The sequence below is a fragment of the Rattus rattus genome, chromosome 4, assembly GCF_011064425.1.
Source record: "Rattus rattus isolate New Zealand chromosome 4, Rrattus_CSIRO_v1, whole genome shotgun sequence".
Lineage (NCBI taxonomy): Eukaryota > Metazoa > Chordata > Mammalia > Rodentia > Muridae > Rattus > Rattus rattus.
The window spans coordinates 113540023-113567411 of NC_046157.1; the positions used below are offsets into that span (position 1 = coordinate 113540023).

At 47.6% G+C, this 27389-nt stretch overlaps 1 protein-coding gene across 1 annotated transcript in view; it reads left to right on the top strand.

Annotated features, from left to right (window-relative positions):
- The window catches only part of Inpp4a (inositol polyphosphate-4-phosphatase type I A), a 113863-nt gene that overhangs the window by 41335 nt on the left and 45139 nt on the right, over positions 1 to 27389 (top strand). The window contains exons 2-4 of the mRNA XM_032900947.1: positions 20432 to 20493; positions 21215 to 21422; positions 21893 to 21937. Coding sequence (XP_032756838.1) covers positions 21317 to 21422; positions 21893 to 21937 — 151 coding nt within the window. The 5' untranslated portion in view covers positions 20432 to 20493; positions 21215 to 21316. The remainder of the gene's footprint in view (positions 1 to 20431; positions 20494 to 21214; positions 21423 to 21892; positions 21938 to 27389) is intronic.

Below are 27389 nucleotides of genomic sequence, written 5' to 3' on the forward strand. Positions count from 1 at the left end.
GAGAACACGGAGCTGAAATAGGGTTTATGAGGAGAATGAGTACTGTGGGGGAGGGAAGCCTGTGAGCTGGGTGAGTTTAGAGGAGGGAGGTGAGAATGCTAGGGTGCTCATGGACTTTGAAATGTGTCACAGGTACCTGTGGTGCTGCCTGGAGGCCTGCATGAGCTTTGGTGAGCTAACAGGCACCACAGAGAGCCATTTCCCTCTTGGGAAAATGAAGTTTCCTTTGTGCCTGACTTAAAGGTGGATTCTGAGGTACATGATCCAGATACTGAGGAAGTGAGTGGAGCCTCATAGACATGTCAGGAGGGGAAAGAGTCAAAGGCATACGCTAAAGAACGCTAGAAACTCCCAAAGCCGTCTACACAGCCAAGAAATACACTTAACTCCAGTTGGTCAGACTCAAAGATCTATGCCAAAGCTCATGGTAAAACTGTTGAAGGACAGAGAAAAGGGTCCAACTGAGTAGGAGGAAAGCTCACAGCTGACTTCTTAGAAAGAGTGCTGGTTGACCTAACAAGTCAACCCAGTATCGTACACAGCAAAACTTGTCCTCAGAGATGAAGGTGAAACTGAGACCGCTAAAAGAACAAAAGCCCAAGCCAACAACAACCCAGGACTTGCTAGCACCCTGTCCTGTAGGAAGTACCAAAGGTCTTCAGGCTTAAAGGGAATGGCCATGGCAATTTCAGGCTAGCTGGGAACAGAGGCAGTGGAATTATGCAGTCGAAGCTTTACAAGGTGAAGCTCTTCCCTCTAATGATCTTCGAGCAATGTCACAGTGAACACACATAATCACGCTGTTGGGCCTACAACATGTGACACTCGGCATATCCGGCAGGAGGAGTGTGGAAGAGGCAGATGGAGTGAGTGCACTAGAGTGTGGAGATGATGCCACATGGAAGCTCACATCCTTGGTGAGACCCACATGGTGCTGGTACGGAACACACAGCTTCTTCTCTTGGAATCAGCCAGTGAAAGGAATTCATATTGGCTCAGGACACCTCAAGACCAAGTTCTCAGCACAAGGAGATTTATTTACCCCAGAGAAACAAAGAGCAGGGAATAAGAGACAAAGAGATCAAGGATGAGGGGAAGGGGGAGGGGATAAGGGAGGGCAGGGCAGGGCAGAGATGTCCCCCCCCGCCCCTGCTAGGGAAGGGTTGTGGACACAAAGGACTGCTTTTGGATAGAGGAGACAGATGTGGGTGGTACATAGGAAAATGGCAGTTTATTATGGTAAAGGGGAAACTCCTTGATAGGATGAAGTGTTTAATTTTAATTGTGCCTGTTAATTGGGGCAGCCAAAGTGGACTTTTGCTTGCTGGACTTCAGTACTTTGGTAGCTGGACCTTAGTAGTTGGCCTTAGGAGGAGGAAGCAGCAGCCAAATAAGGGAACAGATCTTGGTGGCCAGCTTTAGGAATGTAACTTAATGACTTTTTAGCAGAGTGGAGGGAATGGGGGAGAGGGCAAGGCCTGTTTGCCGTGCTGGAGCTTGAGCTGCCCAAGTTCCTCTAGACAAGACATACAAGTGCAAAAGAGCATAGCTATGAGCGCATGTTACAGAATGTAGTGAGCATATGTTAGGGTATGAGCACATCTTACAGCATGTAGTGAGTATGTGCTATGGCGTTTGTAACATGTTTGCATGTAACATGAAGCAACAGCAGATGAAGATGGAGGTGGATCCAGGACTAGCAGGAGTCTTGTTTCTGTATCTCATGGTGCCTGAAAGAACAGAAGTAACACTGGAATGGGGCTCTTAGTGCAAAGGAAAGACTGTAGGGGAACCAGAGAGGCAGGGCACTGTCCTTGACAGCCCTATGGTGTTTTATTGGCTTTCAAAGATTTGTTTAAATTGTGTGTGTATGGGTGTTTAGCCTCTGTATATGTGCACCATGTGTGTGCCTGGTACCCATAGAGGCCAGAAGATGGTGTTGGATCCTGGGACTAAAGCTGAAGTCAGTTGTAAGCCGCTGTAAGCATGCTGGGAATTGGACTCAGGTCCTTTGCAAGAGATTCCAGCTCTCCTAACACCTGAGTCCTTTCTCCGGCCCTTCTGTTTAAATTAAGGGCTGAAATGATACTGTATTAAGAGAATTCTACTAGGAAAGAAATTTTGTCAGCCTTGTGCCTGGACTTTCGCCACCTCTGGCTTATTGTGGGTGTGTTTTCCAATGCGTGTTCAGTGTTCTCTTCAGAACACCGTGTATGCCTGTCCTGGGGACTGTGGGGATAGAGCTGCAGTGTGTGAGAGGCTCAGTTACTGTCTGGGATGGGCGCTTCGGTACTCTTGGCTCGATGACCTGGAGCTGGTATTGTGGGATTCAAGTGTCCTGAACTGGAGATTGACTGCAGCTTTTCCCCCTCCACATCTCTCTGTAGCCTCATGTGTGAGGGGAGAGAAGGAAGTGAGGCTCCTGCACCCTGTGCACTTCTGGAGTCCTTGGCTGCCCACTGCATCAGAGTCTGGACTTGCACAAGAGAATAGTACAAGGCACAGCCCTGAAGGCTGTGGATGGATGGATGGATCCTCCTCAAATTTACATGTTCAAGTCCTAACCCCCATGAGATAGCACTTAGTGGTAGAGTCCATAAAGAGTTAATTAAGATTCGATGATATCTCAATCCCATAGGATTTGTGTCCTCATAAGACAAGACACACACAGAGAAATGTGCCGAGAAAAGTCAGAAACCTGCTAGGCACTGGGAGCCAAGCTGGTGTGTGTGGCACTTTCCTTGGCCTGGAGGCCTGGGGTGTCTATTACGGCCCTGCTCTGAGGCCCTTCATTATGGTGGCTTGGGTCTAATTCTTGTCTAATGTGGAGCTGAATTACTAGACAGTCTGCTCTGGAACTGGGAAAGCGGTCCCTTCAGACTGATGGAGAAACATGCACGAAAGGTAATTACCAGTCCAAAGGCTGTTTGGGAGAGTGTCTGCTCCTTTCTGTCCTCCTGTCTGTTTGCTGGCCAGCCCCATGACAGGAGCCATCTGTTGATCTGCTCTGGGGTCTGGCTGGTGTGCACAGTGACACGTGGCACAGGATTACATGTGATTAGAGATGCCTGGTTTGCTGTGGATTCTCCTCTGTCTCACCCCCAGCTGTGTGGTAAAGCATTGCAGACTATTTTTAGTAGAGCCTTACACTTTCCCTGTGCAATCCTCTCCTTGGGTTCAGGCCTTGAGCCTCCTGTGCAGCCTTGTTTAATATCCAGATGCTGTATTTGAAAATTTAGTGCTTTTCTGAACATTGCTCCAAGTGATCTAATGAATTCAAAACTCTAGGATTTATACCTTAAAAGGCTTTCTTATGACTTACTAATCCCTGCTCTAGCCCATGTAGGGTAGAGAGGCTATAACCCCATAGACTCAATGTCAGAAACTCTTTTTTAGTTAAAAAATCCTTATTTTAAAGCAGTTTTGGGTCATACTAGAATTGACTGGAGAGTAAAGCTCCCTTCATCCACTCCATGCATAGACGTCTGGTTGTGCTGCCGTGTCAGAAGGGGGCTGCAGAGGAGCAGTGTGCTGCTTTCGGCTGACGGCCTTCTGTGTTCAGAGGGGGCAGGTGTCAGGCTGCCTTATACCTCAGTAGCCCAGCACCCAGTCTGACAGAACTACACGAACCTGTGGGCTCAAGGCAGCCACAGAGGAAGTGGCCAGACTTTTATGGCAATACTCTGGTACTCCGGTATGCCAGCCAGCTAGGCTCAGCCACCTGTCCCAGTGAGACAGCTGAGTAGTGGTAAGGACAGAAAGTCGGTTCAGGGAAAAACAGAGAGGTTTAGTGACTCCAAGTCTGTCTACAAGGGATGGGTAGTGGCTTTGAGATTCTGTAGATAGGAGAGGGCTAGGATTTGCACGGTTGACAGAGGATAACTGTGGTTGGGTTAGTGGGCGGATCAGTCCATGATCCTAGTCCAGGTCTGTGAGGAGTTTTGGAGCAGTTGTCGACAACAGGGGACTGACTGGCTGTCATTGTTAGTTGACTAGACTTAGAATCACATCCTTCTCAGTTTGTCTTGGAGTGTTAATGGGGTTGTTAACTGAAGAGAGAAGTCGTTTGAATGTCTTGTTTGACCCCTTTTCAGGCCTAGGATCATTCAGTGTAGATTAGTGACTTGTGCTCTGTAGAACTCTTAGAAATTCTCACAGTATTTTCTTAACTTTTCCTTAGATTTAATTTTATGCATATGATTATCTTTCCTATATATTCATATATACATACACACACATATATGTATGGATATACATATGTACACACACACACACACACACACACACACACACACACACGGAAGTCAGAAGAGATATCAGATACACTGGAACTGGAGTTAGAGATGGCTCTGAGCTGCCATATAGGTGCTGGGTACTGAACTTGGGTCCTCTACAGAGACAAGTGCTTTTAACTGGGCCGTCTCTGCAACCCCGTACTTGCTTTCTTACCTGAGGCCTGCAAACACTGAAGAAGGGGATCTCTCCTCCACTGTGTGACTGTGAACATGGCATCAGGGTTAAGCTTCCCACAGCCAGACGGTTGGGATGAGGATAGCATGAGTACTCCATGTGTTCACTGCAAGGCCAGTGGTGTCCTGAGACCCACACCTGCTGCTAAACAAAGGGCATGTGTGGACATCCGTGGAAGCGTGGTAAGGAAAACTGACTTAGGGCCTTCTCAGTAGGTACAGCGACCATTGAGAAAAGGTCTTGTGGGGCAGAAGAAAGATTGAGGCTCTGAATGCAGGATGGACAAGAGAGGATTTATAGAGAGAGTAAGTCGGACTTGAAAAGTTACCCAAGAGGGGACATCAGGGGTTGGGGATTCTGACTACAGTGACCTAAAAGGGCTCTTGCTGAAGATGGGTGGGGCAGAAATGAGAAGATAAGTCCTGGGGTAGAGAGGGTGGGGATCGAGGACTCTTATCAGATGGTTGTGGCTGCTCAACTCACTTAGTACCCGTGAGTGAAAACTGCATTTTTAAAGGAAGTGCACATGTGAGCATAAGAGAAGCTGCGGGATCTAAGCTCGGCCAAGGGCAGTGTCACTGCCAAGGTGGTGTGGCTGAAGATACGAGTAATTAGATCTGTGCGCACACACACTGAAGTTACAATAGTTCATGTAGTAAGTTTAAGATGAAGAAGTAGAGAAGAGTGCTGAACAGTGGTGGAGCACATCGTTTGATTTCAGCACTTGGAAGGCAGGGGCAGGTGGATCTCTGAGGTTGAGGCTAGCCTGGTCTACACAAGGTTTCCAGCACAGCCAGGGATACACAGAGAAACCCTGTCTTGGAAAAAAAAACAAATAAACAAATATAAAAAGAAATAAAAGAAGGGCCAGGAAAGGTGGGGCAGACCTTTAATTACAGTACTTAGGAGGCAGAGACCGCTGTATCCCTGTGAGCTCAAGACCGTCCAGGGTCACACAGCCCAAAACCAAAGTACAACTCGCCAGTCCTGAAAACATTCATAAAAGGAACAGACTTGAGCAGGTTCTGTTTCTACATTTAGAGTGCGTGTGTGCGTGTGTGTGTGTGTGTCTGTGTCTGTGTGTCTGTGTGTGCGAACGTGCGTGCGTGTGTGTGTGGGTGTGTGTGTCTGTGTGTGTGTGTGTGTCTGTGTGTGCATCCGTGCGTGCGTCCGTGCGTGCGTCCATGCGTGTGTGTGTGTGCGCGCGCGCGCGTGTGTGTGTGTGTGTATAACAATTATGGAAAGATAGATGTGAAAGAACAAGGTGAGGGATGCGCAGGAGAGCTTGTGGGAAGGGAAAGGATGTGATTATAATCTCAGGACTAATCTCAGGACTGAGACCCACAGTTCAAGGTTGTGGAAGGGACTCAGGAGGCAGCAGTGTGCACAGCACCTGTGTGGGATGGCAGCAGGGACACCAGCGTCCTTCCTGTCTGCGCCTTGCTGGTTGCACACAGAGTGACTGGGACAAGGCACCTTCTCAGTGTGAACGTGGGTGTTCTCATGGCAGTAGGAAGTGGTGACTTCCTACTGTGGGCGGGCTTTGCTGTGGACACAGGACAAACCCCAGGGAATGTAGTGCTTTCGCTTGGCCGCCTCCATTGATGCAGCGTGCATCCCCAGGAAGGAGGTGAGATTTAGGGGTGAGGGGGCACGTCTGGCAGGGTAGCCTAAACTGCCCAGATTTCGTGATGGGACCAGAGATCTAAATAAAACCTTCAGTCATACCGAGAGCTAGGCCGTTCTGACATTGTGTCCCATGTGTCGACCATGTGACCACCGTGTTTCTGGCCTCTCATTTGTGGTTGAAACTGTGCCCTGCACGGCTGCTGAGCAGCAGCGGCGTCAGAGTGTTTGACGACACCGTTAGGATCTTTCGTTCAGGGCGGGGTGTCTGTCTTCTGACATCACTTCACATCCCCTCTCCACACTGTGCTCTGGAACAGTGTGTCTCACACCTGCTCACCTGGGTGTGCGTGCCTCTAACAGCCTGTCCTCCTGAGCCCCAGGCGGGGGGCAGAGGTGGTTCTAGCATGGTAGTCAACGCCTGTGCTCTTCTAGGCAGCCTGCGTCCTTCAGGGGAGAGAATATTTCACAGGGTGGAGGCCCACGCCTCCTGCTCCACTGCCGGTATTCTACCCAGAGTCAGGGCTCAGATGGCCTGGTAAAGGGGGAGGCTCAAAGGGCCTAGAGGATATACCTGCTGCATGCTATTCTCCAAGGTTTCTTTTTTCTACAGGTTTCTTCCAGTTGGACATGAAAATAGTTGTTAAAAGTGAATAGTGAATCTTAAGGGGGAGAGAGTGTGTAGAGAGATGGCTCAGTGGTTACGAACTCTTGCTGCTCTCACAGAGAACCCAGGTTCAGTTCCCAGAACCCACATCAGGAAGCTCACATCTGCCTGTAATTCCAGCTTTAGGAGATCTGCCTGCTTCTGTAGGCAGGCAGACAGGCAGACAGAAAGACAGGTGTACACACACACACACACACACACACACACACACACACATGAATCTTGATGGTACATTTCCTCCAATCCCTTTACCACCCAGCTGCTATCCATTTTTAAAAATGTAGAGGCAGGCAGAGATTTTAATCAGTGTTCACAGTCGCTGCTGTGGTGACAGCTAATCTCCATTACTCTGTGTGAGCTTTTAGTTTCTCTGCTGTCCCATTTCAGAGTTCAGGTCCAGATTGTGGAGAAAGGGATGGCGGTAAAGTGCCTCATGACACCATTCCTCTTACTGGCCAGTTTGCAAACAATGTACAACCAACCTGTGGATCTTTCTGTAGCGAAAGGGAAGACTTTGGCAGCCACATTGTTGAGCGGCTCCACAGCTATGCCGCTTAGGAGGAGCTAAGAAACCCAGCACAGCGGTAAAGGATGCTCCCCCACCTCCTCCAGAAAGACATGGCGCACTGACCTTAAAGCCTCTGAAAGTCTTTAGTTCCTGTTCCTGTTGGGTTTCATTTATACAGAGTCGTGCGTCCCTAAGAACTCGTGAGCATGGGCTGATCTACCTTTAGTTGTGTTGATTCCAAACCTATCTGTGGAGCCCCTTAGAGACCCCTGGGTATGTCCTGCCTCTGTTGCTTGGTAGGCACCATCTTGGCCCATCCATACCCATCCTGAACAGGGCGGTTTCCTACAAGGTGTGTCCCAAGGGAACAAAGGTTTGTGCTCAAAAACCTGTCCAGTGCAGAGTTGTTTAAAGAATTAAGATCCTAAGAGGCTCCTCATTGCCTCTGAGTTGACCCTTTCTGGCATCTCTGTCCCTAAGAATGCTATCAGTTACTGTCAATATCACGTCAATTACTGCTTCCCCTAAATATGCACATGTTTTAAAGTTGCTCTGTCGGGACTGGAGAGATGGCTCAGCGGTTAAGAACACTGACTGCTCTTCCAGAGGTCCTGAGTTCAATTCCCAGCAACCACATGGTGGCTCACAACCATCTGTAATGGGATCTGATGGCCTCTTCTGGTGTGTCTGAAGATGCTACAGTGTACTATATGAGTACATAAAATAAAATAAATTTATAAAGTTGCTCTGTCCACCCCTCACCTGCAGCACTGGTTTCACCAGGTTCAGGCTTCCTCCTTGTTTCCCTCATAGCACAGGTCCACTGTACAATGACTTAATACTTTCTTACATCATTGACTCAGTTGTATGCTCTCCAGAAGGACCTGGTGTGGTAGCAGCTGTTCCAGCTGTGGGTGCAGAGCATATTCCAGGCAACTGAGCCAGGTGGACAGAGGGGAGCAGAGAGCCCACCATAGAGCCCACCAGAACTACTGCCTTTGGGCCCTCTTGCTGGTATGATCTTTGACAGTGCAAAAATTGTCATCTGTGGGGAAGATGTTGAATATGAGAGCGACAAGGGCCAACTAGTGCTATCTTGCCGTGTTGAGATCGGTCAGCAGTAGCATTGGAAGGTCAGCTCTGGAAGTTTCCTCAAAGAAGTGCATCAGCCTTAATCATGACTCAGAGGTGTTTAAAATTGTTTCTTTCCTTCATGGGTTTCCATCATTTCTGCTGCTGTCGGCTTTGCAGTAGCCTGGCCACCTTGGGATGAATCCTAGAAAGGGTCCTTCCTGTGCACCTGCCCTTCGTGTTGTGATAAAGTGCCCAGCAACAGCCTAGGGGAGGGCCATTTGCTTGAAGTGGACACAGTCCATATGGTCAGAAGAATGGCAGCAGGAACTTGTGGTTGGTCCTCACCTCCTCATGTCTGGGAGGAGCAGGAAACAGAGAAAGAGGCATGCTGAGGATCACCTGCCCCTCCCTGCCCTTCATTTAATCTAGGACCCTAGGCCATGCGATGGTACCACCTACATTGACAACAAGTCTTCTTGCCTCAGTTAAATCTCTCTGGAAATATCCACAAAGCCATGCTCCAGAGTTGTGTCACCTTGGTGACTCCCAATCCAGTCACATTGTAGATGAAGATTAAGTGCCACAGGCCCGGTTCACCAAACACGAAATGATATTAACAGCTGATTGGCTGAAGCTGTAGACCAAGTCTCCAGAGACGTCCTATGTAACAATCCAGACCACTGCCTCCAAGTCCTCAACATCCACCCCTCCCTCTCCCTTAATGAGAACATGGAAAGAGGTCCTGTCTGTCTGCCAAGTGTTCTCTCCAGAGTGAATTGCTCAAACACTGTAGCATTGTTAGAGCTGAAGCAAGTAGACAACACACCACTTTGCTAGAGATCTGTATATGTCAACACGCGTGTGGCTGGAGTTCTGTCTTTGCTAGAGATCTATATACGTCAACACGCATCAACCGTGTGGCTGGAGTTCTGTCTCCATGCCACGTAAGGAGACAGCATCGCTCCTCAACCTTTCTGTGTTGGAGATGAATCTAGAAATTGGACGGTTTCCCATTTGGAAGGCCTTGGGCAGACCATCCCTGGTCTCCTGGCTTGCTGCCTTGTTTCGAAAATAACTTTGTCTTCCTGGCACTTCATTGATCTGTGGTTGTTGCTTCGAATTTAGAGCCCTTTATGGAATTCTCTTGATACTCAGGAAATGTCATATTTCCTCATGAAACCCGCTTTGACAGTTGTGAATTAGAAAGTTAGTTTTCCTAGTGATTATAAAAAGAAAACCTGAGGCTGGCAAGATGGCTGCTTAGGGGAAGACTGGCAAGATGGCCGGTCAGGGGAAGGCTGGCAAGATGGCCGGTCAGGGGAAGGCTGGCAAGATGGCGGTCAGGGAAAGGTGCTTGCGCCAAGCTTGATGACCTGAGTTCAGCCCCTCCTCTCCATATGATGGAAGGAAGGAATCAACTCCTGAGTTGTCCTTCGATGGCCACACACACCAAAACATACATGTGCACATGCAAATTAATAAATAAAATGTAATAGCATTTTTAGAGATTTTAGGATGGAGAGAACTCAGTGAATGAGAGCATCATCTCTCCTTTCAGACAACACAGGTTTGGTTCTCAGCACACATATGGTGCCTAACAACCATCTCTAACTTCAGGTCTGGGGGTCTGACGCCCTCTTCTGGCTTCTTTGGACACTGTATGCACGTGGTGCATAACACCTAAACCCCCGGGTGAAACACCCATACATGTAAAAAAAGATTCTTTCAAAAAAATTACAAGATTTTCAAAATGAACAAATCCTATCAGCTCTCCACACCCGTCTTACTTGGTGCTCCTATTGCTGTGACAAAACACCATTGACCAAAACCAGCTTGTGAAGAAAGGGTTTATTGCATCTTATAACTTCCAGGTAATATAGTCATCACTGAGGGAAGTCAGGGCACAAACCTGAAGGCAGGAGCTGACTATGGCAGAGACCATGGAGGAGTACTGGCTATGCCTTGCTCAGCCTACATTCTTAAAGCACCCAGGACCAACAGCCCAGGGGTGGCCCCACCCAGGGTGAGCTGGGCCCTCCCACATTAGTCATCAGTTGAGAAAAGGCACCACAGACTTACCCGCAGCCGCAGGGCATTTCTTCAGTTGAGGTTCTTTTCTCCCAGATGCCTCTGGCTTCTCTGCTGGAGTCAGCTCAGTGCTCGGGTTTGCATATGAGAGACAGCACTGGGTTAGGAAGGCCTCTGGCTTTCCTCCGTGAGCCATGGCTGTGAGGGAGGGGTCCCCTCCTACCTATCCTATCACTCAGTGATCACCATCCTTGTTCAGAAATGTAGCCCAGGGGCAGAATGGTTCCTAGGTTCCATTCCCAGCACATTAAGAAGAAAAGAGCAAGACAGTTGCCTTTTTTTTTTTTTTAAATTTGATGTTTTAAATTTACATTTCAATTATTATTCCCTTTCCTGGTTCCAGTCCTTAAACCCCCTATCCCATTCCCCCTTCCCAACTTCCCCACCCTGACATTCCCCTACACTAGGGGGTCCAGCCTTGGCAGGACCAAGGGCTTCTCCTCCCATTGGTGTCCAACAAGGCCATCCTCTGCTACATATGCAGCTGGAGCCATGGGTCTGTCCATGTGTACTCTTTGGATGATGGTTTAGTCCCTGGGAGCTCTGGTTGGTTGGCATTGTTATTGTTATGGGGTTGCAAACCCTTCAGCTCCTTCAATCCTTTCCCTAACTCCTCCAACAGGGACCCTGTTCTCAGTCCAATGGTTTGCTGCTAACATTCGCCTCTGTATTTGATATGCTCTGGCTGAGCCTTTCAGGAGACAGCTAGATCAGGCTCCTGTCAGCATGCACTTCTTGGCTTCATTAATATTGTCTAGTTTTGGTGTCTGTATGTATATGGGCTGTATACCCAGGCTCTGAATGGCCATTCCTTCAGTCTCTGCTCCAAACTTTGTCCCATCCTCTCCCATGAATATTTTTGTTCCCCCTTTAAAGAAGAACTGAAGCTTCTGCACTTTGGTCGTCCTCCTTGAGCTTCATATGGTCTGTGGATTGTATCTTGGGTAATCTGAGCTTTTAGGCTAACTAATATCCACTTACTTGGCTCTCTGGAGTCTAACCTCTTGAGTTCTTTGTATATATGGATATTAGCCCTCTATCAGATGTAGAATTGGTAAAGCTCTTTGCCTAATCTGATGGTTGTCGTTTTGTCCTAATGACAGTGCATCCATGAGTGTTTTTCTGTGATTGGATTACCTCACTCAGGATATTTTCTAGTTCCATCCATTTGCCTATGAATTTCATGTAGTCATTATTTTTGATAGCTGAGTAGTACTCCATTGTGTAGATGCATCACATTTTCTGTATCCATTCCTCTGTTGAAGGGCATCTGGGTTCTTTCCAGCTTCTGGCTATTATAAATAAAGCTGCTATGAACATAGTGGAGCATGTGTCTTTGTTGTATGTTGGAGCATCTTTTGGGTATATGCCCAGGAATGGTACAGCTGGGTCCTCAGGTAGTGCAATGTCCAATTTTTTGAGGAACCTCTAGACTGATTTCCAGAGTAGTTGTACCAGTTTGCAGTCCCACCAACAACGATGGAGTGTTCCTCTTTCTCCACATCCTTGACAGCATCTGTTGTCATCTGAGTTTTTGATCTTAGCCATTCTGACTGGTATGAGGTGGAATCTCAGGTTGTTTTGATTTGCATTTCCCTGATGACTAAGGATGTTGAACATTTCTTGAGGTGCTTCTCAGCCATTTGATATTCCTCAGCTGAGAATTCTTTGTTTAGCTCTGTACCCCATTTTTAAGTAGGATTATTTGGCTCTCTGGAGTCTAACCTCTTAAGTTCTTTGTATATATTGGATATTATATATTGGATATTATATATTGGATACCCTCTATCAGATGTAGGATTGGTAAAGCTCTTTGACCAATCTGATGGTTGCCATTTTGTCCTAATGACAGTGTCCTTTGTCTTACAGAAGTCTTGCAGTTTTATGAGATCCTATTTGTTGATTCTTGATCATAGAGCATAAGCCTTTGTTGTTTTGTTCAGGAAAATTTCCCCAGTGCCTATGTGTTCGAGGCCCTTCCCCATTTTTTCTTCTTTTAGTTTGAGTGGAGGTTCTTAATCCACTTGGACTTGGGCTTTGTACAAGGCAATGAGAATGGATGGATTTGCATTCTTCCAAATGCTGACCTCCAGTTAAACCAGCACCATTTGTTGAAAATGCTATCTTTTCCCCACTGGATGGTTTTAACTCCTTTGTCATGGGTTCATTTCTGGGTCTTCAATTCTATTCTATTGATCTACCTGCCATTCTTCACTGTCCTCTTTGCATCACAGTGATGGTTGTGGACCAGGGAAGGCATTTGCAAGCTGTCTTATGGTTGTCAGTGCTTGCACCTCCTCCCTAGCAAGAAGCCGACAGAGAGCAGCCAGAAGGGACCACAGGCCTGACGTCTTGGTCCAGTTGTGTAACCTTTTCCCTTGTCATTTACATGCCAAGGAGCACTCATCAGCATGGAGCACTCATGAAGTCCTGAGCAGCTATAAACAGACAGAGGGAGGAGTGATGGCCGCTCTTCGCACCAGACAGGAGTCACAGGCAGAATCTTGAGCGCGCTACTTCTCGTGGCTACAGCGTAGAGCTCCATTAAAGAAAAGTATTGGTGTAGGAGGTGCAGCATTTTTAGGGCTGCATTTTAATTATAGCAACTCAGAACGTTTTGCTTTGTTCCACGACCATCCTGATTTTTCTTTAAACACAACAGCTACAAACAATAGGCTGATATGCAAGCTGTTTGGGATCCTCTGACTGACTCCAAGCAGCTCGCTGTCTGGAGAACCAAACCTGAGTCGTGGAGTTATCTGCCTTTGTTTCTTTAAAGTCACCAGGAAGGAGACTCTTCCTTAGCTGCTGAAAGTCATAATGAATTGAGGTGAGTCTCTCTAACTACCTTCCAACCCTGGCAAAGACTTGCCTAAACCTAAGCTCATGGTTGGTATGGGAACCATTTGATGCCAGCCCCACAGTCAGGCTCCAGCTGAGCCTGAGACCATGGAACCTCCCTTCCCTGGAGCGTGCTGAGAGAATCCATGCAGCAGTGTGGGGGGCGAGTGCTGCAGAGCTGAGGTTGGGGATAGCTGCTTGTGTCCTTGCTGAAGCTCATCCATGTTGGGTCTCCTTCCTGCAGTGTGGCATTCTGGCTGTTAGCTAGTAGTGTTCTCTGATCGATAGGAATACAGTCTTACTACATGTGACCCCCGTGGGAACGTCAAACTATGGGTAGTACCCACCCTTATATACCTCAGTTTTTCCTAGACACATTTTCCTAGATAAATTTTATTTTACTTTATTTTCATGATAAAATTTAAACTTCATAATTCAGGCTAAGTAAGAAACAATAACCAATACCAAGACACGGAGATATTTCTGAATTTATTTATTGTTTTCAAACTATTGTTGGGCGTGTGCACCGGAAACCCCAAGAGATAAAGGGTCCCAGTGTAGTGGTGAGATGCCAAGAGTTTTAGTGCCTACCTTCATCATGACACCCTGTCATTAAACCCCCAGAGAGTGGGTGATATAGGGCGCATGGACAAGGCAAGGGGCATTGCTGGAGTGTGCTACGGCCTAACGGGTGCCCCCTCTTGCATTGCTGCCCTAGGAGGCAGCTGTGACTTTGCCTCACCCCAGGGGGAAGGATGCGAGAAGTAGAGCTTGGGATAGGGGAAACCCTGGTGTCTGGAGTCTGCCTTCCAGTGCCAGCTCTGGGCAGGGAGAGGTGGAAACTGTTACCAAGACAGGCTCCTAGCTCTGAGTTCTATTGAAAGAAGCAAAGGAAGGGGAGGCCTTCTGGTGGAGAATGGACTCACCTAGCTGGCTGTTGGTGTGCAGAGCACCCTACCCGGCCACAGGGACCAGATTGAGAACATGCTACCTTTATCATTGGCTGGCTGGCCCTCTCCGATGTCCTGGGTCACAGAGCAGCCACTGTCCTCTTCTCTTTGCTTCTTAGCTATCTGGCAACCTCGTGTCTCAACTGGTGTGTGAGAGTTCATAAAAATTAATATTGGCTGGTTTCCATTTTCGTGTTCAGAGCTGGAACGTTGTGTGCCATTGAAGTTTAGCAGCCAAAGTTCCAGGAAGCTTCAGTTAATTGTGTGAGTTTCGAGTGGCTGAGCTAACAAAAGTGAAAGAACAAGGCTTCAGTCATTGACGTTAGGAGCAAGAACAGCACTCACAGTGGCAGTGTGTCCATTATCTTCCCAGTGCTGGGAAACGTGTCATGTTGTGTTGTGTGTGTGTGTGTGTGTGTGTGTGTGTGTGTGTGTGTGTGTGTGTGTGTGTGTGTTGTTAATGATGGCTGGAGCTTAGTGGGCGGGAATGAATGTGTGAGAACTGTGCTGATTGGCTCCAGGAAGCAGCCTCCACAATCCCTGGTGCTGGCACCCAGAGAATGGCTGCTCTGTCTGGAAAGGAGCAGACTAGCCCTCATGGGTTCAGATGTTTGTCCAACAGCAGCCTGGCCGTGAGTTTTTGTTCTGTGTTTCCATCTTGTGTGACATAGCTCCCCTCTCTGTTCATCTCTGCGTCCCCAAGGCATGTTCATAAGGGACCCTCACCTTCCCATTGCAGCAACTGCCAGTCCGTGGAAAAATAATATGAGATGCAGGAGCGAAGTGTAGGTGTTTGAAAAAAAGTTGGTTGAATGTGAAGTTTAAGAGTTGCTTATAGCAGGGGAGCCTGAGGACTCTCCACCACCCCACACTTGGCCCTGGCACCCGTGTGGCTCAGCGTGGACTGTTGTTATTTTCATTCAGTGCTCAGGGCTCAGAGCCTTCACGTGCTGGCAAGTGCTTGACTTCAAATGGTATTCTTTGCCCTTTGTTTCTTTTAGGTCTTGCTAAGTTGTCTAAACTGGCCACAAACTCATTCTCTAGGCCCAGCTGGCCCCAAACTCTCCAGCCCCCTGCTTCAGCGTGGGCACAGAGGGACAGAGGGGAGGGGTGCCATTGACTGAGGTGGGAACGCAGAAGGGCTGGAGTGCAGCTGAAGCAGTCAAGACCGGTCGTGCTCTGAGGTAAAGGATAGCCAGGCTTTTTAAGTATCCAAGACCAGGCAATTCATAAGTATTATTTCCTATGTTCTGAATGCCACAATCGGGGTGCCAGCGCTTGGTATCTGGTGAGGCCGTCTCATGCCCTCACACGGTGGAATATAGGAATGTGAAAGGTTAGGTACATTTAGCCCACTTGTAGGGAGGGCACCAATCCTACCTGTGAGGATGGAGCCTGTCTTCTAAGGGTCCACCTGGTAATACCATCCATTGACCACTGAGTTTCAATACATGAATTTTGGAGGGTTCATAAAGAGACTGATCTCTGAGAAGGGGATACATACACATGTGCATCTGGGTTCAGACACCATATTGTATCAGTTACCATATGCATTATGTCTGTAAGACGTGCTACTTAAATGGTGTTGAGTCACTACCATCATTATTTACCTATTGCTATTAGCAGGAAGTGGGAAGCAGGAGGTAAATAATTGAATGACTCCATGAGAACATGCATGTGCATGTGTGTGTATCTGTGCATGCGTGTGTGCTTGCGTTTGGGTGAAGTTGTTTGTGCTATGGATGACAAGGGATATACACTGATTGCTCGTACTTTGTTTTTGCGGGTGCTTGATTTTCTAAAGCACCACCCTCCCTTGTTTTTCAGCACTAACCATGCTGAACTGCTTTGTAGAATGGCTGCACTGAGTCAGAGTTTTACACCTTGTGATGTAGAAATCAGTCCTCTGAGTGGAACAGTGCCGTTTGCATGAGAGCCATGGTTGCTACTTTGAGTGTCCATCATCACAGTACAGTTGTTGGCTGTGGCCTTCGCTGCATAGAAGGAGGGGTTGGTGCAGGTCAGGACCCACCTGAGACTCCAGCCACTCCTCCTAGACGTCTGAATGCAGTTCTGCCCTAATTTCATAGACGGTGGGGAAGATGAGATGGGGGTTCCTGGAGGCTGAGAGTGCCTCCCTCCATCTGTTGGCTCAGGCTGGGTTAAGACTTTCTAGTGGAGCTGTGTTGGGGTCACCTATTCTCCTTCCAGCACTCTCTCACCAGGTTCTGTAAGCCCTGCGAGCTCATTGGCCCCACAGGGTGAGCTTTGACTGGGGCCTTCTAAGAAAGTGGGCAGATGTTTACAATTCTCCCAAGGGAAGGACTTCCCAACTCCTCGCTCTTTCTAATGCTGGGCTCTTACCCAGACTGTTTTCAGGAACTGAGAACTGGCGGGAAGACATTTTGTTCAAGAGTCAACATCCAGGCTGCAGGACCCTTTGGTTATTACTCATCGTAACCTGTGTTGCCTGCGAGTGGTGACATCGTGGTTATCTATGATTTTAGCTACCCTGGACTTGGGGTTTAAGGGAAAATTCCTTTTTCCGTCCTCTGTCGTAGGCTGGCCCGCAGGGACTGCTGGCTCGCTCTGACTCACATCTCCCATGTCACTGTCTCTCAAGTGCCTAGTGTGTGGAGATGGTGACATGGGGAAGGCTCAGTGCTGTTTGTAGACAGGTTCAGCATAGGGCTGTGCTGGGCAGAAGAGCCCCCACTTGTATTTGGGCCTTTGTTCCCTTCAGATATCTTTCACTTCCATGTGACTTTTGAGAGGATGCACCTCTCTATATAGTACTCCTGCCCCCATTTTATGAGCTTGTTTTTAGCAAAATGTCAGCCTTAAGATGGACCTGAACAGCTTTTGTGGCTCACCCTCCTCCTTCAGCTCCAGCCTCCAAGAGGCCACAGAGCCCCCTCTCAGCTTGGGACACCTTAGCTTCATCAAGGACAAGGGAAGGAGGGCCTCTCCCAGGACTTGCTCTCAAGCTTGAGATGTCTTGCCATTTCCTCATTCCATTCCTTCCCTGTGAGGGTCCTGATGCTCCCTTATCTCTCTGCCTTCATCGCCAGTGCCCCACGCCTCCTTGGGCTCAGGGCGTTGGTGGTGCAGCACCTCTCTCTGGTGAACTTTGCTCTCCTGACACAGGGACACGGGCTCCTCTGTGGAGTGGGAAGGAGGTAGGCTCATCAGATGCTGCTTTCTTCCAGCTTCGTAAGCCCCTCCCCCACATTCTTGCTCCTCCTTGATCAAAGTGAAATTTTTCTTTTTCCTAATGAACTCCAGTCTTCAAATAGAACTGGGAGCAAAATTTGGGACACTGGGAATTTAGGGCTCCTTAGTGAATTATCTTAAATTAATGAGGGAAACCAAGTTCAGCTTAACAAATTGCCTTGCGTTCTGGGACTTGATGATTTAAATTAGAGATTATAATTAAATGCCCCCCAAATAGAATGAGAAGTAACTTCTAAAATCTTTCGATCTAAATGTTCCTCTGACCTATGAACTAGTACAAAATTAGTATGTAAATACCCCCTTCTGTGAGTTTCAGCCTTTGGAAAACCCCCGATACATATGACACAAACCACCCTCCTTAGAGACAGGTGAGCAGGTGGAGTGGGCAGGAGGAGGACACAGGAAAGAGAGGGTGGCTGTCAGCCATGCTGGGGCAGGATGTCAGGGCTTAGATAGGGCTGTTTGCTGTCGTGTCTGCTGTCTTAAGGGCAGGGCTCCCTTGCGTCTTCACCATTATGCTTAGTTTAGAAAGGGAGTGAGGCAGGGTGTGGGATGCTGAGATTACACGGAAACCAGGATCGAGAGACAACAGCTCTTCCACACACTGAGTCATAGCCAGTGTTTAGTGCAGCCGTGGGACATGTGAAGATGGCAGTATGGAAGACAGGACAGTTCCCTGAGACTGTACCAGTCCTTGTGGCCATCTTGCTGCAGCCTTCTTGCTATGTCCTGTTTTTTTAAAATTGTGGCTAAAGAACAGGTGTTGAAAAGCTGATGAAGGGTTTGCTGGGCTGTCCCTGGTACCGTCATTAAAAGCATCGAGGATACTTCTTACTAAGGCATAACACCTACCTATGTATGGCACAATGGCTTGTCACTCACCAGCTCACCCAGGGAACCTGCATCCCAGCTGAGGACAGAATGTTCTCAGCCCAGGTGCCACTCCTACCTTTGTAGTGGACACCCAGCCCTACATGATATCCTTCTGACTTCACAGCACGGATTTTGAGCCCTGTGCCTGCACTTCATACCAGTCAACTGCCCCAGGTGTGGTTGCTTTCCCAGTGGCTAATCTGTTTTGTTCTGTACATTTTACAGATGATGAACTACTCTTAATGTCTGTCACTGCTCTCAAACGTCTCCATGGTGTGTGTGTGTGTGTGTGTGTGTGTGTGTGTGTGTGTGTGTGTGTGTGTGTGCATATACATATATACGTGTGCCTTTCTGTTTCCCGTGTTGTGTCCCTAATTGTATCCCATGTTTCAGATGGGTCACATGTGCTACTTAGGAAGGGACTTACAGCTGCCCAGCATAGCTACGCCATCCTTCTCTAGCCCAGCACAGCTGGTTCCTAACCCTCCTACATCCTTGCCAGCTCTTGGCTCACTCTTCATCACTGTAGCTATTTAAGTGGTGGTTTCAGGCCTCATGGCTTCAGTTGATCTTGTGCATGACGTCTGGGTGTTTTAGAATGATTTTAGCGTCTCATTGGTGTTCCCGACTGTATTGTCACTGGGCACTGAGATTGATTCTAGTCTCCATTATTTACAATAAGCAGTTTTGGTGCATGATTCTTTTCCTGTTTGATTGCTTGCCATAGTATAGAAGGGCCCAGGTCTGCCAGCATTATATATTTTGGAAGAACAGATAGGTGGGTCAGGTGGAGTTAGTGTTACTTTGCTGGAGTTTGATGGGTTTATAAAATATTGTACACACTCCTGCTTCATGACTCCTTCCCTTGATGTTTGTATCACCCAGGAGACTCCTACTGCGTCTGTCACTGAGGGACTTTAGTGAGCTTGGTCCACTCCTATTGCATCTGTCACAGATTTCAGGAGTTGTCCTAGCTTTGTCCTGCTACTGTGACACATGCACTGACGAGAAGCAACTTAGGGAAGAAAGGGTTTCCTTGCCTTACAGTTCAAAAGTCATCACCCTGTAGGCTGGGGTGGGGATAGTCAAAGCAGGAGCTCAGGCAGTCTGCTGGCTGCATCACACCCACTGGCAAGAGCAGAGAGAGACACGTGCGTCCATGCTCAGGCACTGCTTTCTCAGCAGCTGGCTTCACTTGTAAGCAGCTCAGGACCCGCCAGTGGGAGGTGTGAGACATTACACTGCCCACAGTGGGCTGGGTCAGCTAGCCGGCAGGACTGCTTGCCACAGACCAACATGAGCTAGATAATTCCTCAGCTGAGACTCTTTGTGACATGACCAGCCACTGAGGTAGTCCGAGCTTTCTAAGTTTCAATATTTGCCTTGCAAATTCTTGGATAACAGCAATGAGTAACTTCTTCCTTTCAGCAGTTTCTAAGTGGCTCCCCAACCAGTCCATAGCCCTGGTGGCTGAGGCTCATAGGTCAGAAATCTTTGGCTTACCCAAGTGGGAAAGTTAGGAGCACAGCCTGCAGAAGGACATGATCAGTTCAAGGTCTGAGTGTACTGCCCTGCTGTGTTCTCCTGCTCACTTCACCAAGTTTGTGGGCTGGGCCCCGAGTCTTGCCCTAACAGCTCATGGCTCCCTGGCCTGAGTGTTCCATTTTGCAGGGAGGAACCTGCTCAGCCTGTAGTGATGGCAGGCGGGGGCCTAGTGGAGCGCACTGAGCCCGCTCTCACTAGCATGCATTGGCTCTCACTGTGAGAGCAGTGCAGCCAGCCTCTCAGACAACCAAGAGCACAGTCTCAGAGCCGCACTCCAGCCCTCCTGGGGTCTGTGCTGTGTGAGTGGGCAAGCCAGGACCTGGCTTTTCTCATTTTCTCCAAACCACACTTCCTGCTTGGATCTTGGGGGCAGGCCCAGACTCCCTGGCAGATACCCCTGGGCGTGTAGGGGAATGCGCATCTTCCTCTCTCTTTCTTCAGTGAGAAGTTAGACTGTCACTCTAGAGTGACACTGTTAGAGTGACACTGTTGACTGTCATGCTCTGGGGAACTTGATATTGGTGAGCTCATCAGGTTGTTCTTTTCTGTCTCTAGATGATGGGTCTGTTTGTCCTTCCGTGACGCAATGCCATGTAGTCCAACGGCAAGCATGTATGGTAAGTCACTTGTCAAACAGACTTGAGCGGTAGCCCGGGTCTAAAGGTGTGAGCAGGAGGCGGTGTGCTTGGGTCTGTGGGCACTTTTGAGAGGGTTCTCTTCACAAGGCTCTGTTAGCCATCCTAACTTGTGAAGGATGTTCCCTTCTGTGGTACACGGGGTTGGATAAACCTGAAAGTCCCTTCTTGCTGTTGAACCTGAAGCAAAGTGGGAGGTCTGCACTGAGCTGGGCCAACATCACTCACACTCAGCTGCAGGGCTTTCTGTCACAGCCTCTTCCATCCCCAGCATGCTGCTCCCTGGCGGTTAAGGGTAGATTGTCACTTGACACTGTGGAGAAAGCTTGAGACTAAAACACAACGGAAACTTGGTAGCTGAAGGGAGTAAAAATCAGGCTGAGGCTTCAAGCTTTGTCTGTTGCTCTGGACAGCAGAGATCTTCACAGAATCTCTGTCCTTCTAGCAGAGGTTGTGCTGTGAGATTGATAGATGGAAGATTCTGTGAGATTTGCCAATAGAAGAAGCGCATCCTCGGGTACACCATGCAGAGGGCGGGGAAGAGGAAGACAGGAGAAGGTGTCAGACATCCTAGCCAGATTCCCCCGTCACGAGACACTGCTCTTAGCATCTCGTCAGGGTTAGGTCCTGCTCTCTTTCCACAGGAACCGTCTCTCCATCATCAGCCTCTAGACTCTCACTAGTGTTTGCTCCCATGTCTCAGGGATACTGCCATTGTAGGGATCCAGGGCCTGAGGACGGCTCTGCTTTGGGGAATCAGGTGAGGTGACCAAGGAACAAGAAGCATACCCTCACCAATGACATCATGACAGCAAGAGAGCACAGCCCTCGCCATGGTGCCAGGGCCCGTGCGATGCAGCGGGCTTCCACCATTGACGTGACAGCCGACATGGTGGGCCTCTCTCTGGCAGGTGAGTCTCCCCCACTATGCTAGGCATCTGGTCATGAACATGAAGCATGCAGGCCCCCTGCTGTAACAGGGTTGGAAGGGCCAGGGGAGGACAACCAAGCCTTTGAGAGGTGTCCTGGTGTGGACCCTTCTGGTTGAAGTAGGACTCAGGATAGCTAGTGCTCCTAGAACTGGGGACTGGTCTGGTGAAAATGAAGATCATGTTTTTCTAGCTCTGGTGGGTATCTGGGCCTGCCTTCCAGTAGGCAGGATGGAAAGAGGTCTGAGGGGTTTATAAACCATCTACTGTGATATTTTGGGGTGGCCTATAGGAGTTAGTATTTCTTGTTTCTTTCTTTCTTTCTTTCTTTCTTTCTTTCTTTCTTTCTTTCTTTCTTTCCTTTTCTTTTTCTTTTTTGGTACAAAAGTACAATCTAAATTCTGTGGAGGATTTATTTTGGGTGACTTTTTCTGTCATCTCTCTTCTACCAGGAAACATCCAAGACCCAGATGAGCCCATTTTAGAGTTCAGCTTAGGTAGGTACTTCTGTCTTGATGTTCCTGCTAGTCTGTCTTTAAGAGCCAGCTGTCACCACCATTGCCGCTTCTGAGGAGAAGTAGCGTCTCAGAGGCTGCTTCTAATAACCGATGGAGATCAGAGCTGTGTTTGGGTTGGGCCGGGGCGGGGGGCTGTCTTGAATAAAGCTGCAGTCGACACTGGGGTGCCAGTCTTTATGGAGGCAAATGCCCATGTTAACAATGGAGTGTTTGGAAGGTCTGTGGTGCTGTGTCCATACGCAGAGCAGGCTAAGCGAGCTCCGCACAGGTGCTTTGTGGCTGGCCACACCCTCACATCTGCTCGAGTTACTTGTCTCTTTGGAGGGAGGAGAAGTGTCACTGGGCAGGGGGCATACACCTGGCAGAAGGAAGATGAGGGCAAAGGAGGGAAGAACCAGTTAGGCTCAGGTTCTTTTACCTCTAGGGATGGTGGGGGAAGTGTTCCATCTCAGCACCGGGAATGGCAATATTCATATAGGAACTTATAAAGCCCATCAGGTGGTACGCTTAAAATGGGTGTGTGCATAAGAAATTTATATCTCAAAAGTGACTTTAAAATAAAAACCAAAGAAGTGAAAGACCAGCAGCCCTCACGGCACATCCACAGCATGAAGCAGGGGAACCTGGATGAAACAGGTGTCGCAGGAGTAGAAGAAAGTACCAAAGAAATTGTGACTTCCACCTCTAAGAAGGAAGGGTGCACACGCCCCAGTGCGTCCCTAACAGCACTGCTTACAAGAAGCAGCTGGAGAACAAAGGGCAGCCCCGAAGTTTACCTAACAGATAAAATTTACAAATTCAGGAGAGCCTGGAAGACATCCAGGAAACTGTCTTGGCAAGCAAGATAGGAAACGGGAGAGAGCTGGACAGTCCCGGATGCCATCATTTAAGAGAGGAGTTGGAAAAACCAACACAAAGAGGAAGTTTAAAAATAATACAAGAAATCCTGTAGACCTGAAGAATGTGAGTCAGTTTAAAAATACCTCTCAAGGCGTCGTGTTTTCCATCACATCTGGCAAGTGCCTGGCCACCGTTTTCTCAAGTGCATCCCCCCTCCTTCCAGAATTCTGATTAAAACTGGCTTGGTGACGTTGATGAACTCTGGGGACTCTGTCAAACCGCCCCCCCCTTCTTTTTCTTTCTGTCTGTTCTTCAGACTAAATAATCTTAGCCGGCATCTCCCAAGTGTCCAACTCTTCCTTTGTCTGTCTAGAGTTGAGCCCCTCAATGATTTTTTTCAGTTCCGTTATTGTACTTTTGAATATTCTCCACATGGCTAGGTTTATGATTTCAGTTCCTTCACAGGTAATTTCTATTTAACAAGACATTCTCCTCATACTTTACCTAGTTTCTTAGTAAGTCAGACATCAGTGTCCCTTCAGGGACAGGTACTGTTGACTCTTTTAGGTTTTAAATTGATCTATGTGTGAACAGGATTTTCTTGTGTGTTTTGTTTTTTTGTGTTTTATAAATTGTGGTTAAAGATGACATATTTTGAAGAATGTGATGTTGTGACTTTGGAAATCACATTCTCCCTTTCTTTTTTTTTTTTTTTTTTTTTTGCTGCCATTCTTGTTACTGCTGTTGCCAATGGCTGAGGAACAGCATCTGTCATGTGGGGCTCCTGAGGGTACCTGCTGGAAATCCCCAATATATCCGTATATCCGTGTGTGTGTGTGTGTGTGTGTGTGTGTGTATGTGTGTAATGTGTATGTATGTGTGTGTGTGTGTGTGTGTGTGTGTATATATATATATGGTGTATGTGTATGTATATGTGTATGGTGTGTATGTCTCTGTGTAGGTATGTGGTATGTGTGTCTCTGTGTAGGTATGTGGTGTGTGTGTGTGTATATATATGGTGTGTGTATGTAATGCGTATGTATGTATTTGGTGTGTGTATGTATGTGGTGTGTGTGTAGGTATGTGGTGTGTGTATGTATGTGGTTTGTGTTTAGGTATGTGGTGTGTGTGTAGGTATGTGGTGTGTGTGTATGTATGTGGTATGTGTGTGTAGGTATGTGATGTGTGTGTATGTATGTGGTATGTTGTGTAGGTATGTGGGGTGTGTGTGTGTGTGTGTGTGTGTGTGTGTGTGTGTGTGTTGGAGACAGTGTCACTTTATAACCCTGGCTGGTCTGAAACTCAGAGATCTCCTGCTAGGCTGCATAGAAAAATTTTAAAAAGCTCAAGAACTAGAGACCTTTGGTGTGATGTTTGCTGCGTGTCTGTGTGCATGCAGGCCCAGGTCTTTAGGGTTCACTTCCTGCTTATGCTGAACACCAGAGGTAAGTAGTCTGAGGCGATCACTCATTGCCTCCTCAGTTCTTCCCTGAGCACACACACATCCTCAGACATATGTTAATGCTTGTGCTGACTTCCATTAATGTCAGAGCTTTGAAAGGCCCTGGTCCTGTTATTAGCGCCCTGCTCTTACTTTAAGTGTTCCTTTTCTGTTGAGCTTTATGTCGGCTTGTTTGCCTCACATGTCAGTCCCGCCTCTGCCGGCTGTGGTATCTTAAGAAAGCACTATTGATTGGGTTGTGCTGCCATAGTTGTCCTGGTAAGGGTGTAGTCAGGGCTTCATATATTTTAGCAAATGTGTGTGAGTGTGTATGTGTATAAGTATGTGTAAGTGTATGAGTGCGTGCGCGCGTGTGTGTGTGTGTGCTTATGTGTGTGTCTCTGGATGCCAGAAAATGATGTCAGATCCCTTAGATCCTGACCTTTGAGAGCAGCCAGTCATGAATTCTTGCAGCCATGTTAGAGCAGGGAGCACTCTAACTGCTGATCCGTCTCTCCAACCCCATCTTGATGACTCTAAGATCTCCATTTTATTCCCCATGTTCTGCAATGCTATATGATAAAACTTACTAAATGTCCTTTTCAGTCAGAGCTGAGGTAAACTCTGAAGAGAGCCATACCTGGAGTCATCCTAATGAGACTGTTGAAAGTCAGGGACGGAATGTAGAAAGAAGTAACAAACAGTGAGCTTTACATTTAGACCCTGTTTAAAAATGCTAGAGGATGGGGAGAGGGAAGAAGAGGAGGAGGAGGAGGAGAGAGTTCAGAAGCAGTCGGGTAACATTGAAAATCCTTTAAAAGGCAACCAAGCTAGAATTGTATAGTCAGCAAAAACATCCTTAAAAGATGAGGACCCATGTTCAACAAAAACTAGTTCACAAGTGTTTTCAACATTATTTGCAGTAACCAGGAGGTAGAGGCAATCAAAATGCCCACCAATTGATGGGCAGTGCCTCTACCCGGTCAGTAGTTACTCATTAATATAAAAGAGTGAAGGACTGACACTGTAACGATCGTGAGGCTTGGCTGGAGAAGCCGCCCAGTGGAACAAGACAGGTTCCAGAAGGGCACACGCCGCATAGTCCCAGTATATAAAATGTCCAGAGGAGGCAAATCTGCACAGGAAGACATTAGTGCTTTCTGGGGGTTGGAGAAGAGGAATGACAAATGGTTGGTGGTGGGTAGCGAGTTTGTCTGTCTGTTTGTTTGAATGTGGCTGTTAAGGAAGTAGACAGTTGTAATGGTTGGAAGCTTGTGAGGACTTTGGGGTGGTGAATCATCTTCATAGAAACTGAAAAGCCAAAGGCCTTCTGTTGACAACTGAGTTCATAAATAAAGAAGGAATGACCCCAGCTCAGGAAGTATCAGGAAACAGGCTTTTGAGTGAGAGGTGCAACCATCTGACTCTCTAACCCTCAGTGACTGACAGATCAGAGATGAGAGACAGAAAGAAGAACAGCAGGCCCAGGGTCTTCCGAGGGCCAACTGAAGACCCAGTGCGTCCACAAGCGGGTGTCTCCTGAAATTCCAGATTCCCAGGAATAGAGAAAAATCTTACATGCTTCTAGATGAAAAATAGCACTGTAAATGCTTAAAAATGTAGCCCACCTAAAATTATGTATTTAGCAAAACCAGAGACTTTACATAGCCACATTCTTAAGGTAACTATTATTACTTGACCATTTTCTGAAGAGAAGGGTGTGTGTGTGCATGCATGAGTGTGGGCACCTTACTTAAATAGAGCTTGACTTCTTCTCTTTTCTTTTTTCCTTCCTTCCTTCCTTCCTTCCTTCCTTCCTTCCTTCCTTCCTTTCTTTCTTCCTTTCTTTCCACTTTTCCCCTGAGAATGTCAGTCAGAAGCAATCAGGCTTGAAGCTCAGTGGTAGATCATCTGCCAGTACATGTAGAGAAGCCTTGATCCTTACCAAGACGACTATGGCAGCACAACTCAATCAACAGCATTCCCTTCCTTCCTCCCTCCCTCCTTTCTTTCCTTCCATTCTTATTATTTTATTTATTTATATGTCAAATGTTGTGCCCCTTCCCAGTCTCCCCTCCGCTTTGCCTCTGAAAAAGTACTCTATCCACTTACTCTTGCCTCACCCCTGTAGCATCCCCCTTCACTGGGGCAACAACCCTCCACAGGACCCAGGGCCTCCCTTCCTATTGATGCCAGGTAAGGAAGTCCTCTGCTACATATGTAGCAGGAGCCATGGACCCACCCTTGTGTATTCTTTGGTTGGTGGTTTAGTCCCTGGGAGCTCTGGGTGGTTCATTTAGTTGATATTGTTGTTCTTCCTATAGGGTTGCAACCCCTTCAGCTCCTTTGATCCTTTTCCTAACTCTTCCATTGGGGTCCCTGTGCTCAGTCCATTGTTTGGCTGCCAGTATCAGCATCTGTATTGGTCAGGCTCTGGCAGAGCCTCTCAGGGAACAGCCATACTAGGCTCCTGTCAGCAAGCACTTCTTGGCATCAGCAATAATGTCTGGGTTTGGTGGCTGCATATGGGATGGATCCCCCATCAGGCTCAGGCTCTAAGACCAACAATTGATAAACGGGACCTCATGAAACTGGAAAGCTTCTGTAAGGCCAAGGACACTGTCATTAGGACAAACCGGCATCCTACAGATTGGGAAAAGATCTTTACTAACCCTATATCTGATAGAGGGCTAATATACAAAATATATAAAGAACTCAAGAAACTAACCTCAAAAAAACAAAAACAAAAACAAAACAACAACAACAACAACAACAAAAACCAAACAAACCAAATAACCCAATTAAAAAATGAATACAGAGCTAAACAAAGAATTCTCAACTGAAGAATATCAAATGGCTGAGAAGCACTTAAAGAAATGTTCAACATCCTTAGTCATTAGGGAAATGCAAATCAAAACAACCTGAGATTCCACCTCATACCAGTCAGAATGGCTAAGATCAAAAACTCAGGTGACAACAGATGCAATCAAGGATGTGGAGAAAGGGGAACACTCCTCCATTGCTGGTGGGATTGCAAGCTGGTACAGCCATTGTGGAAATCAATTTGGTGGTTCCTCAAAATATTGGAAATAGTTCAATAGCACCTTCTTACAATACCACAGCTGTCGGAGGCAGGACTGACATGTGAGG